Consider the following 12,809-nt stretch of genomic DNA (forward strand, 5'->3'; position numbering starts at 1 on the left):
ATTTCACGTACATGAAAATACAATGGCCTTCTAACATATGTAGTCTAAACCAGTAGATCCAGTGGTGTAGCTAGGTATTAGGGGGCCCGTGGGGATAAACCTCTTTGGGGGTCCCTTGCACATTCAAAAAAAATGACATGAGATAATGTACATAGCAACTATGTAAGCCTACATTCAAATTGGTACAGTATATCAGTAAAATTTTTAAAAAAATCATTAATAAACTTTTAATGAATAAGGCCGTTGTTTATTGGCGAAATAACGCACATGTGACAAATTTCAATTCATATGGCTTCGCGTAGTGTTTTCTGTGCAGCAAAGGCATCTATAACATCATCTACATCGACACAGTCTACCATTAGTGATTTCACTGACATTTATGCTTTTCTTTCCTTTTTTGTGATTCTGAGATTTACTTGAGCTTTGAGAATGATCTCTAATTTGACGCAAATGAAGTGGTCTGGGTTAGTAGTATTCGGATGGTATTTGCAAGGTTTAAGCACAAATAATTTCCTTACAGAGTCAGCTTCCTCTATATGTTGTTTGGTGATTGTGGCACTGGTTTTTTGTGGAAAAGTGCTCGTGCATCAATGACATCATTGAGCAAGCGATTTGCCTGTATTTCATCATACATACAAGAAAAAGTAACAGAGTTTATCACCTGCGTTTCATCATCCATAGACTCCAAGAGGTGTCTTGGTTCAAGAAGAAAACACAAAGGTGTCCACATGGTTCTCCAGCCTTTGGAATCTGTCTTTCATCTCCATATGAAGTCTGTGCAGCTCTTCTGTCGCAACATGTTTGCATTGCAGTTCTATTGACAGTCCTACATCAGAACTCAACTCCCCATCAAGTCTTTTCTTTCTTCTGGTTATCCATAGCATTCAATACATTCTTTTGCTTTCTCGATGAATTGGGTGATCAATTTCGTCAGTTTATCATCATTTTGTAGAAAGCATGAAAGAGTTTTAATTTCTTCAGCAGCTTCCCTATGTAAAGTTTAGTTTTTTTTTTTTTTGTAGTTTCTTCTGAACTAAATTAATTGGACGCAGAGATTTGACCAGAATTCAAGATAAGAAAAAAATCATAATTTTCGAATGCATGAAGAAGATTCTGTGCACTGCTCTAGTGTCATTTTATCGGTTCTCTTCAGCACTACTTCTCTCATAAAGAAACATTTTCACTTCTTCGACTGCTGTATCTTTCTATGAATCGTCTATATAATGATACTTTTCTTCGACACGTCCATGGTCTATTTTGTTTTCAGTGCTCTTATCAGGTTTCTTCTTTAAATGATAAGGATGATGAAATAAACTACCAAATAAACCAATTTACTTGTAAAAATGATTTTAAAATGTTTTACATGTTTCGGATGTTTCTTCAGAGTTGAAGATAGTTTGCTTCCTAATCCGAACCTCCTGTTGGACGACGAGTCATGGGAGCTGGCAGGGTTTGAACCCGAGACCTTCGATAAATCCAAACGACATTCCAGCGAGCAAACCGCACGACCAGGCAGCTATCCTGAGAGTAACAGTCAGCGCTATTGAAATTACTTAAAGAATTTGAGAGTAATCTTGCACGGAAAGTGTTAAAAAGCTGTGTGGAATACATACAACAGGGTCACTAACTTATATAAATGCCTGAAAATCAATATTACATGACAGTGACAAAATATTCAATTTATTTAAAAAAGACTTTCGGAAACTCATAAGGGTGCCTCCCTCAGGTAGGGGCTCGGGAGGATCTTCAAATTCTTCCCCTCCTCCCCCACCCTAGCTACGGCACTGCCCCTACACTGGTTAACTGTGTGTTCTTGAACTTGGCTCTGCTACACGTCTAGCACGCACAATCATGTGATCTAGCAATCTTAGTGTATATGCGCACTAAAAACAAAAAACAAAAACTAACTCCACTAGATTAAAATAACGAAACCGTAGAAATAAAAAAAATGTTTTAATTCATTCCATATTTATGTTTCTTGACATTATTGTAGTCTATACAGACCATACTTCTTTAATTCAGCAACTAGATCCCTATAGATATGTTGTATGTGACTGTAGTGAAGACTATTGGATGAAACTATATACTACAGTTTGAGCATGTTATTGTTGCTAGTGTCTGAGTGAAAAAAATAGTCATTTCAGATTTGTCGTTTTTTTCTGTCATGTCTTTTGTTATAAATGTGTGTTTTCTTAATATAGAGTCTACCAAATACTTCATCTTGTTTTTTCGGTTCAATAATGGTTCTCCTAGAACTTGTGTGTGTATGTTGGATCACCTCCTCTTGAATATATAGCTAATAATCATCAAATAAGAGTCATACAACGGGGTGGGTGGAAAGAGGGCACTATGCCCATAGCGTCACCTACGGTGATTGGGGGGGTAGAGAGCCACACACAGAGATGCGCCAAATCATAAAACTTCTCTAGATATATCAGTTAGGTAATATATTTTTATGTTGTTTGTTTGTTTTCTATTATCATGAAACATTTTTTTTATTTATAATCCTATATTTCTATGTGATATTCATAGAAAATGAGTTGGGGGGCGCCTTAAAACTTTCTTTCGCCGATCGCTCACTACGCCTCTGCATCCAATGTGTATATGTGTGTTAGATTACCTTCCCTTGAACAGATAGTTACTAATCATCTAATGCAGGGTTGGGCAACCTTTTTGTATCGAGGGCCACATTTTAAAAAATTGAGAATATTGAAAATATAAATTGAAATTGAAAATATAACTTTAAAAAATAATCGTACAATTTCTTATAACTTTCAACTTATGTTTGTACTGCTTTATACATTCAATTTTCTTTTTATTTTTTCAAACTTCCCTTTCAGGTTATAATTTACATGGAGTTATTTTCTCTGGATCTTAATCAGCTTTTGTGCAAAATAATGAGCTGATGATATTGAAAACTGGTTCTTGACATCTTAAAATTTGCTTTTATAAATTTCGATATTAAATAATCTAAATAAGTCTTGTTCTTTTAACCATTTCAGTAGAAATAGTTTCACCTTTCAGCAATGGAAAATGACTAAAACTGTTTTCACTTGCTTGCCTGGAGAAATTTGAAAGCTTGTTTAAAACATGCACTTAAATTTCATGTGCAAACAACAAATTGAAAAGGTAGCCAAGAAATACATAAAATATGTCTTTATTAGAAATATTAGTAACAAAGTCACACTCAATGTCCTTCACGGAACATCAACAAGAAGATATCAATTTAAATAATAGGGGGCGCTACACAGTTGGGGAAACTTTGTTTGATTAAAGAGAAAAATCGGAAATTCCTTGAATTACTTTTTATTCTATGTTTGTGTTTCTATAAATAGAATTCAAGACGTCGTCAGCAAAAACGCAGAGATTTTATAAAGTAAGTCATCCTATTTCAAAGTCATTTCTTCATTGTATTATTTTGATTATATAAGGTACCTCTTAATACAGAATAGTAGAATAGTTAACCGTAGAACAAATTTAGGTTTGTATGGATGTTGTATAGATTTAGATCTAAAACTGGGCATATCATTATTTTACAATAACAAAATCTAAAGTGCAGTTGATGTTAAAAAAGCCAGATCAAAACTGTAACAACAAACGTTCACAGCTAATATTTGGAAATTAACAAGAAAAAAAAGTGAAACATGAGTTACAACAAGGTCTACAAAGTACTCATATTTTTGTACTTAATTTCTTGAAATGGAAAATAAAAAAGCCTATTTGGGTAACAAAGGGAAAAAAAAGTTTCAGTTATCTGCCCTTGTATGTTTGGTGAAACATTTCTTTAAACCAATTGTTATTTATTTTTAGAACTCGTCAAAGATGTCCTGCAAGAAAAAAACTCAAACTGATAGAAAAGTATCGAAGAAACATATTACAGAAAAAGTAAGTTTGTATTTGTTTAAATTAACTAAAAAATATTTTCTTATTTAGGCTTTTTTTGTTTAATTTAAGCAAAAATCTGATACTCAAGCAAAACAAAAAGAAGCAATGACGCAAATATAGCGCGTCCTTAGAAACTAGAAAGTATAATATCAAAATTGTACAAAAAACTTTTTTTTTTCATCTTCTACTTTTTTTCTTTACTTCACGCTCGCAATTGACATGCCAGGTAGGGTTTTAATGAAAAATTAAATATTTAAATGTCATTTATACAATCATTAATGAATTTTATTTCTCTTTAGACCGTCCATGAAAGTGCATGAGAATAATAATTTCATCCGTTTGTAATATAACAACACTAATGATACTAATAAAGACAATAACAATATAGAATTTAAAGGATTTTACATGAATGCGATTACTTTTGATTTAAAATTTAATTCAATTATTACATACTTAAACGAGCAGTCTTGATAGATTTATTATAACTATATGATTTTTAATAATAATAATAATAATCTTTATTATCCGTAAGGAAATTTGTCTTACAATTTGTGCATTACACCAAACAAAAAACATTATAACTATAAGAAACCAAAGTGTACATTCACACCAGACTCACTCATAATTTACATGTGACAAAGTTTATACCAGATTGTTCTTATTTAATGATTTGATTGCCAGGGGAACAAAAGAGTGTTTGTGTCTGTTTGTCTTTGCTATCGGTGTCTTGTATCTCTTTTGTGATGGTAAAATCACAAAATCCTGACACAAAGGGTGATTCTTTATTTTGAGGATCTTGTTAGCTTTTTTATAGATGTTTGTCTCAAACAACTGCCCAAATGGGGTTTGTTTTTTGCCAATGATTTTGCCAGCAGCATTTAGGATTCTATTAAGTTTATTTTTATTTTTAATGCTCAGATTGCCATACCAGGCAGTGATATTGAAACTTAAAATATTGCAGATGTGAGCGTGATAAAACATAGCCAAGGCCTTTTCGCTAACATTAAACGAGGACAGTTTTCTTAGTAGTCGTAATCTTTGCTGCCCTTTTTTGCTGATATAATCAGTATTTGCAGTAAAATTTAGTTTATTGTCTAGGATAGTACCAAGGTATTTAAAGGTTTGCACAATTTCAATAGTCTCTCCAGCTACAGAAACAATATCATTTCCCTTCTTGTCCCTACGAAAATCGATTATCATTTCTTTGGTTTTTTTTACATTTAATAATAAAAAATTATCTTTACAGTATTCCTCAATGTGTTCTAGTTCTTTAAAATACTCAAAGAATGGTGTTTGTAAAATATAGTCTATCAGTAATACAATATCATATATTTATATGTTTTAAAATCTTAACAAAACTAGATTTATACTTTGTGTCAAATGACTATTGTATTCGTCCATATTGTTATAGAGATTTTAATTTGTAGGCGTAAATAAATGTGTCGATTACAAATAACGAATACTGCAGCCGATAAATCCTTTCTTCTTTCTTTTCTAGATTATCTTGTGTAGAGTCTAGATCTAGAATAAGAGTAGACTTAATTAACCTTTACGTCTATAGATCTATAAATGTCTAGATTCAGTATTAAATATTGTAAAGGTATAAAATTAGATCCAAATTAAATTAGACTTCGATTTTAAAATATATTAAATAATAAATCAAATTTGCTATAGGTAGCACAAGGGTAGAAGGAGTATTTGTACAAATTTGTCCTAGCATATGGGACGAGGAATTGCCTTTATCTTTGTGTCTTTCAGAGTATTTTATTAAATTTTGTTTTTGTATTAAAGATTATAGTTCAGTGTTTTATGTATAGTTGCTACTTTACTTTTGAGTCTTCTGTCCAGAAGGCTTTCTAAATTTAGTGATTTTACTAAAGGTGTTACTCTAGTCAAATGTGAATATTCGTTTGTTATGAATCCCACTGCTCTATTTTGTGTCTGTTCCAGTTTCTTAATGTTTTCTTGAGTTGAGGGGTCCCAAACTGAGGATGCATATTCTATTATTGGCCTAACCAAGTTTAAATAACATTTTAGTTTTATGTTCTTATTTGATTATAGAAATTTCTTTTAATAAATCCTAATGCTTTGTTTGATTTTTTAATAGTTTCATCAATATGTGGATTCTATGACAGTTTTTCATTTATTATAACACTTAGGTATTTTGCGTTTTTAGTCTGTGTTACTGGTTTGCCATGAATAAGATAAGTGGAATTAATTTGTTTTAGTTTTTTTGTTACTATTAACAACTGATATTTTTCTGGGTGGAAACACATGCTCCAATTTGATTCCCATCTCTGTAATTCATCTAATTCTCTTTGTGAAATATATGTGTCTTGTGTTGTTTTTATTGTTCTATATATTATGCAATTGTCTGCAAATAATCTGACTTTTGTTCCCGAGATAATGCAATTTGGTAAATCATTTATGTAAATCAAGAATAGTAGTGGACCCAAGACTGTTCCTCGAAGTACACCTGAGTTTACTGTTATCGGTGTTGATTTAGAGCCATTTATTATTACAGTTTGTTCTCTCCCTATCAGAAAATCTTTAATCCACTGATGCAGCGGACCATTAATGCCGAAATATTTTAATTTTTAAGCAAACTATGATGGTGAACTTTATCAAAAGCCTTGGAAAAATCTAGTAAGATAGCATCTATTTGTTCACTATTATCTAAACCTTTTGAAAAGTCATCAATTAGTCCTATTAGTTGTGTTTTACATGATCTATATTTCCTAAAGCCATGTTGGTTTAAAATTTTAAGATTTAAAATCTATTAAATAATAGATCAAATTTGCTATAATATATCTAGACTAGATCTAGGTGTCTCCTATATAATCAATTTATAGATGATCTTATGATAGATATAGTTTCGGAAAATCAGTATATGCCTATAAATAAATCTATCTAGTGTTAAGAGACTTGTATATTTTGTAAAAAGTATTTATTTTAGACCCTGCTTTCAAGATATGTAGGGCAGACGATGTTATAAACGGTCAACTGTTTCTGTGTCCTACTGTTACCGAGGGTGTCTTGTGACCAGCACAACGATCAACTACAAGTGTTCCTTCCCTAGTGCCAGCAAAGATTGAATGGGTTGCCTGAATTAGCGAGACAAACCAAAGACTTAGCAGAGTTTAAGTCAATGATTAACATGCATGTCTAGATTGACAATTGAAATGCAGAGAACATAATTATCTTCTTATTTTAAATTAACATATGTACTATTTAAATAACTTAAGTTAGAACGGTAAATTTAAATCTAAAAGTTAGATCTATATAAACTACCATAACTAATTAGATCTTATTAATGTAATATATATATCTACATCTAAATTCACATTAGCTTCTAGTCTAGATCTATTAATAATTAAATCATACTACATCTAGTTTATTGATATATCCATCTTTAGAGTTTAGATATTGGCCTACTAAGATTTAAATGAAGGTTAATGCATCTGTATAAAATCTAAATTTCTAGATCTAATAGATACACGAAAAATAGTCCTACAAGATCTAGACTAGTTCTAAAATTGTAAATATCTTTGTTTAAAAAATAATTGAAATCAACTAGTTAAGATCTAAAATGTACTCTTTAAATTGGAGATGCAGTTACAAACTTTTATTCTAATTGCAAAAATTCAGGCAGGATGACTGGAGATGGAGAGGGCAGGATTCAAACGAAAGACTATGGAGAGACAACTATTATATTAAAAATAATATACATAAGAAATCCTAGACTAATCTTTTTTTTATTTCTTTGTATTTTTGTTATTTGACTATTAATTATTTAATATTATCTTTTCTTACTAGTTGTCACTTTTATTATTTTCTATTCTATCTTAAGGAATTAGTCATTTAGATTTAAAATCTAGATCAAGTACTCCAAAAGTAGTTTAAAAGTCAATTGGAGCTCTAAATTGAAATCTAGACTACCAAATCCTGATTAACTATTATTTTATTTTACATTTCATTATAAAGTATTTCACACGTATTACATTCAGTCTAAGTGCAAAACAAAAATGCAGTTAATCATAGTTGAAACAATTTATAAAACTACAAAATATCTCTTTAATTTTACTGTACAAGCAAAAAGATATAAAAATTACATTTTTTTGAAAATATTTCATTGATGTAAATTTGTTTACATATAAAGAAAAAAAATGAAAGCAACTTTATATTCATATTTTGTTCTAATTTTCAGAATAGTACAGACCTTTGTTTTCCTCAAGACACCTGTAGACTTAATGGTACGAAATCAGAGTAAAACAATACCTAAGTTTAAAACTAGTTTTATGGTTTTATTTTATTATCAAATTTGTCAATAGAATTTAGCACAATAAAAGTTAGTATGACAAATTTAAGTCTTTGCAAAGTTAGGTCTATGTTCAGTTTCTAGAACTATATTTTAAATATTTAGTTTTTTCTATATAGAAAAATGCATTATTTTGAAATATATTTTTTGTTTTAGAAAACAATTATCTCTGTTAGAAAATTGACTGACACATGTATTTAAACTATTTCAGTTTGTCTAAAGAATCAGACTGACCTAGCAGGCTTATCCAGTCTTGGGGATGAGAATCAAGATACAGGTAAACTTTTGGTTTGTAAATGTTTAGATAGAGAAATGTTTTTGTATAAGTCTATTTTGTAATAATAATAAAAAAAAGAAAATATAAAAGAGTTTTTTTTTATCTTTTCAGATTCTCATCATTTCACCAGTGACCAGTCCAAAGTCCAGTCAGATGATGTTGAAGGTCAACTAATTGGTAACTTTTGAGTTTAACATTTAGTGTATAAACTGTAGAGATCAACACATGAGTTAAACTTGATCTAATTATTTATATCTCTTAATTGACTAAATACTGTACATTGTGTTCTAAACATTTAATGAAGTGAATTTCCTGTTCTCCAGGGGATCACGAAACTCAGGAGTCAGAAGGTGGAGAAGCTGATCTACACCAATATCTAGTGGGCTGTAAGAAGAATCCAGGTCATAGACAGTTTATATCTGTTGATACATTCACCTTGAAACATTTACCTAAAGGTCATCAAGACAATGATTTGTATGAATACATCAAACTTATAGCTGACCTCACAGTTAGAGTAAGTGTTAAAATGTCAAGTCCAGACAGACCAAAGTTTTGGCCAAAGACAACTCAACCATATCCCTTTTCTAACATGAGTGAGAGAAGAAACTTGAGGACAGGAAGTGGAAGAGTTAGGTATGTAAACAAGTTTCAAGATGGAGTCTTACAAGATGGAGATTATGAAGATACTGCCTACACAGAGTGTTGGTGTAGAAAATGTGAAGTTTCAGACTCACCCAGCAATGTGTGGTGGGAGTTTCAAGTGTACACAGCCACACATGTGGTTTTTGATGACATTGAGGCCAAACGCACGACCTTGAGATTGTTTTATGATAGAGATGGAAGTCCAGTGGTCATTGTTGATAAGGTCAGTGTTAATTATGTATTCATTGAGTATGACTGGTGTAGGTTAAACTGTGTGACATGTGATAAAACTATAGGAAATAAACTGATGGAAATATGGAAACATCTTGAAATTGTCAGGAAGAAAGTCTATAACAAATACTTTGCATCTAGATCTCAACACAAGTTGACTTTTATAGTGTCACATCCTCATGGATGTTCTAAACAGGTTAGTGTTGGTCAATGGAAGGACAAACTAAAGGTGGGTGATAACTCTAAATTTACTTATACAACTTGTACATGTCCAGGAAGTAGTGGAGCACATGTCTACTGTCTGGGGTATAGTGACCACAGGACTTGGTTTGATCTTGTCCACAGTGGAAGTATCAAGCCTGGATTAAATTACAGTGGAGTTAGTTTTGTCTAGTGAGTTGTTTCCATTATGAGTTGTCCAGCTCCACCATGAAGATGTCTTTGAGAACACTTGACATTCTAAACATCAAACTCAAATGTCTCTTTAGTCTTGAGATAAATACATTTATACTTTGTGATAAATATTTATAGATTTGTTTACTAGAAACATTTTGTTTTGGACTTAAAAAATAAAAATCTTCCTATTGTCTTAAATCAACTTTTGTTCTAGTTATGTAAATAAAATGTGTATGCTGTCTTTAAATTTACAATGTTTTGTTTCCGTTTTGTTGATTGTAATTTACATTTACAATAATTGAAGCCTGTTCAAATACACACAAAATCTACCAAATGTAGATCTAGAATGACTAAAACTTGCTTTCGACCATCAGGTTTGTGGAAAAAAATTATTACATGTAGTTCGTATGTTGTTGTGTTTTTTTTTTTATTTAAAATGTAATTTAAAAGTTTGCAAACATTTCAAATACAAAAACTTGTCAGTTATAAAAAAAAAATGAATCGAAAAAAATACTAGTTTGTTGTTTGATTTTATTTTTTTATTAAATTATTTTTTATCAAGTAGCCATGTTTTGTTTTTCAGGGGAAATAGCTGATAAATATTAACGTTTTAAAATAAAAACACAGTTGTCTTTGCTTGCACCTTCAAAAACTTACATTTAATTTTCTGCGTCATATTTTAACAGCGAAATTAAAAATATGTCGACGAGTAGGCAATGTTGGTAGCGAAACAAATAAATGTGTGATAATTAGTCCATTAAAGAATTAAAGAATCCATTAAAACAAAACAACACCCACTAAATTTCAATATCCAAATCCTCAAGACCAAGAATGTTGTATCGATCGTTATAGAGATATGTGGTTAACTGAACGTATTTTTTCATTACAAACGACATTTACATACCAGTAAAGGTTATTGAGTGACTACTGTAATGATGTATGGGTTGAAACTCACGTATTTCTACAAGACTTTGATAAGAACATTTGATGCTTGACTGTACTGCACGAACTTGGTTTATACATCAGAAGTATGTAAAAGTAAAGTTCCCTCTCAGACCTTATAATCTATCGGGCAAGTCATGTAAAGGCCATCTGTTTCTGAGGTCAGGTTTAACGATGGTGTCAAGTGCCTAGCACAACGAACAACCGCCTTTATTTTTCTCAACAAACATTAAGTAGGCCTATGCATTAGAGCTGGGTGGAGCACTGCCGGATCCAGAACTTTGGAGTGGGGGGGGGGCGATTTTTTTCCAAACCCTAACCCTAACGCCCAGTAAACCCTAACCCTATGCATAAACGTGCGTACAGCATATATATATATATATATATATATATATATATATATATATATATATATATATATATATATATATATATATATATATATATATATATATATATATATATATATATATATTGTTACGTATTTCTGATTTTCTGGCTAAATGTACTAGGCACACAAATAAAAGAAACACTGCAAAGAACTTGACGACTCAACTTTCAGCTTTAAATAACTTTATTGAATTATAACTATAACAATTCGTCACTGTAACATGTAGCGTATACGTCTTACATCGACTGTATCGACTGTAACGGCTCAAGTCCACTCTCTTCTACTGTCTCGCACAGTAGAGAACAGTATCGACGACTGTACTGACTCTTTTCACATGAACATCTCTGGTTTATAAAGAGTCCCTAATCGCTTGTCTATTGTTGCAAAAACACTGCTAGTACCCTCTGGAACAACATGGGAGGAAACATCACATCCTGTTGTTGTTTATACATGTCGATTCCAGAGGATGCCTGCTGCAGTGTCATCTCGCCGAGGTCACACGTAGTGACCTCTAACTGTCACTGTTCATTTGTCACAATGCCCCCCTTCGTAAATCTGTTCGTCTTCTGGAACAACACGTGAGGCACGTCCCATCCTGACTTTGTTTACATGCATAGATTCCAGATAACACTCGGTGCTGTGTCATCTCGCCGGGGTCACACATAGTGACCTCTACCTGTCACTGTTCATTCGTAACACTGCCCCCTTCTTAGATCTGTTCGTCCCGAACAGATTCTATTTCACCACGGTACTGATGGAGTCGGTCAACGTGGACAACCTTCAGCTTGGACCGTGGACTTTTCTGTATCCGGTAGACCACGTCGTTTATTCTTTTTACGACACGGTATGGACCTTCCCAGTCTCTTTGGAGTTTCGGGGATCTGCCTTTTCGTCTCTGTGGGTTATAGAGCCACACTAGATCATTCTCATGGAACCCCGACGTATTGGCCCGTTTGTCATACCTCGTTTTCATCAGGTCACTGTTGGTCTTGATGTTTCTGCGGGCCAATACATGAGCATTCTCCAATCGTCTTCGGAGATTGGTGACATATTCAGTTGAAGACACTGGCGTATCTCTCGGAATCCCAAATAACAGGTCACATGGTAGACGAAGCTCACGACCAAATAACATCTTCGCTGGGGTATATCCTGTGGTGCTATGAACGGATCCTCTGTATGACATGAGGAACATGGGGATATGGCTGTCCCAGTCGTCTTGTCGGTCATCAGTAACCTTAGACAGATGTTGTTCTAGGGTTCTGTTGAATCGCTCCACCATGCCATCAGATTGCGGATGGAGAGCTGTCGTGTGAGTCTTTTCGATGCCAAGTGTCTTGCACATCTCCTGGAAAACTTTGGACTCGAAGTTCCTGCCCTGGTCAGAGTGCAACTCATTAGGTACACCAAAGCGACTGATCCAGTTATCCACGAGTGTTTCGGCCACTGTGATAGCTTCTTGATTTGGTATGGCATAAGCTTCTGGCCATTTGCTGAAATAGTCCATGAATACCAAGATGTATTTGTTTCCTTTCTTGGTTTCAGGAAATGGGCCTGCTACATCTATTGCGATCCTCTCGAATGGAACACCAACATTATACTGTTGCAAAAGACCCCTAGTTTTGCGTCGAGGGCCTTTTGCTGCCGCACATATGTCGCACCTTCGACACCATTCCTCTACATCCTCTCTATATCTGAACCAGTAGAACCGCTGACGAACCTTTTCCAGA

At 32.9% G+C, this 12,809-nt stretch overlaps 1 protein-coding gene across 3 annotated transcripts; it reads left to right on the plus strand.

Moving 5' to 3' along the window:
* Nucleotides 1-3,314: 3,314 nt before the first annotated feature.
* LOC106070705 (uncharacterized) lies at nucleotides 3,315-9,996 on the plus strand. 3 transcript variants are annotated; one of them, XM_056010826.1, is made up of 6 exons: nucleotides 3,315-3,376; nucleotides 3,811-3,885; nucleotides 8,093-8,138; nucleotides 8,415-8,480; nucleotides 8,592-8,657; nucleotides 8,804-9,996. In XM_056010826.1, the coding sequence occupies exons 2-6, from the start codon at nucleotides 3,823-3,825 to the stop codon at nucleotides 9,745-9,747; spliced, it is 1,185 nt and encodes a 394-aa protein (XP_055866801.1). In that variant the 5' UTR covers nucleotides 3,315-3,376; nucleotides 3,811-3,822; the 3' UTR covers nucleotides 9,748-9,996. The 3 variants fall into 3 exon arrangements, with proteins under 3 accessions (XP_055866801.1, XP_055866800.1, XP_055866802.1); XM_056010825.1 differs by lacking the exon at nucleotides 3,315-3,376 and adding an exon at nucleotides 3,385-3,431; XM_056010827.1 differs by lacking the exon at nucleotides 3,315-3,376 and adding an exon at nucleotides 3,416-3,481.
* Nucleotides 9,997-12,809: the final 2,813 nt, after the last annotated feature.

Source organism: Biomphalaria glabrata, chromosome 14, assembly GCF_947242115.1.
Source record: "Biomphalaria glabrata chromosome 14, xgBioGlab47.1, whole genome shotgun sequence".
Lineage (NCBI taxonomy): Eukaryota > Metazoa > Mollusca > Gastropoda > Planorbidae > Biomphalaria > Biomphalaria glabrata.

Coding starts and splice junctions, on each gene's coding strand:
- LOC106070705 (XM_056010826.1), top strand. CDS start 3,823: ATGTCCTGCAAGAAAAAAACTCAAACTGATAGAAAAGTATCGAAGAAA. Junction 3,886..8,092: donor AGAAACATATTACAGAAAAA/GTAAGTTTGTAT, acceptor TCTAATTTTCAG/AATAGTACAGACCTTTGTTT. Junction 8,658..8,803: donor TGTTGAAGGTCAACTAATTG/GTAACTTTTGAG, acceptor CCTGTTCTCCAG/GGGATCACGAAACTCAGGAG.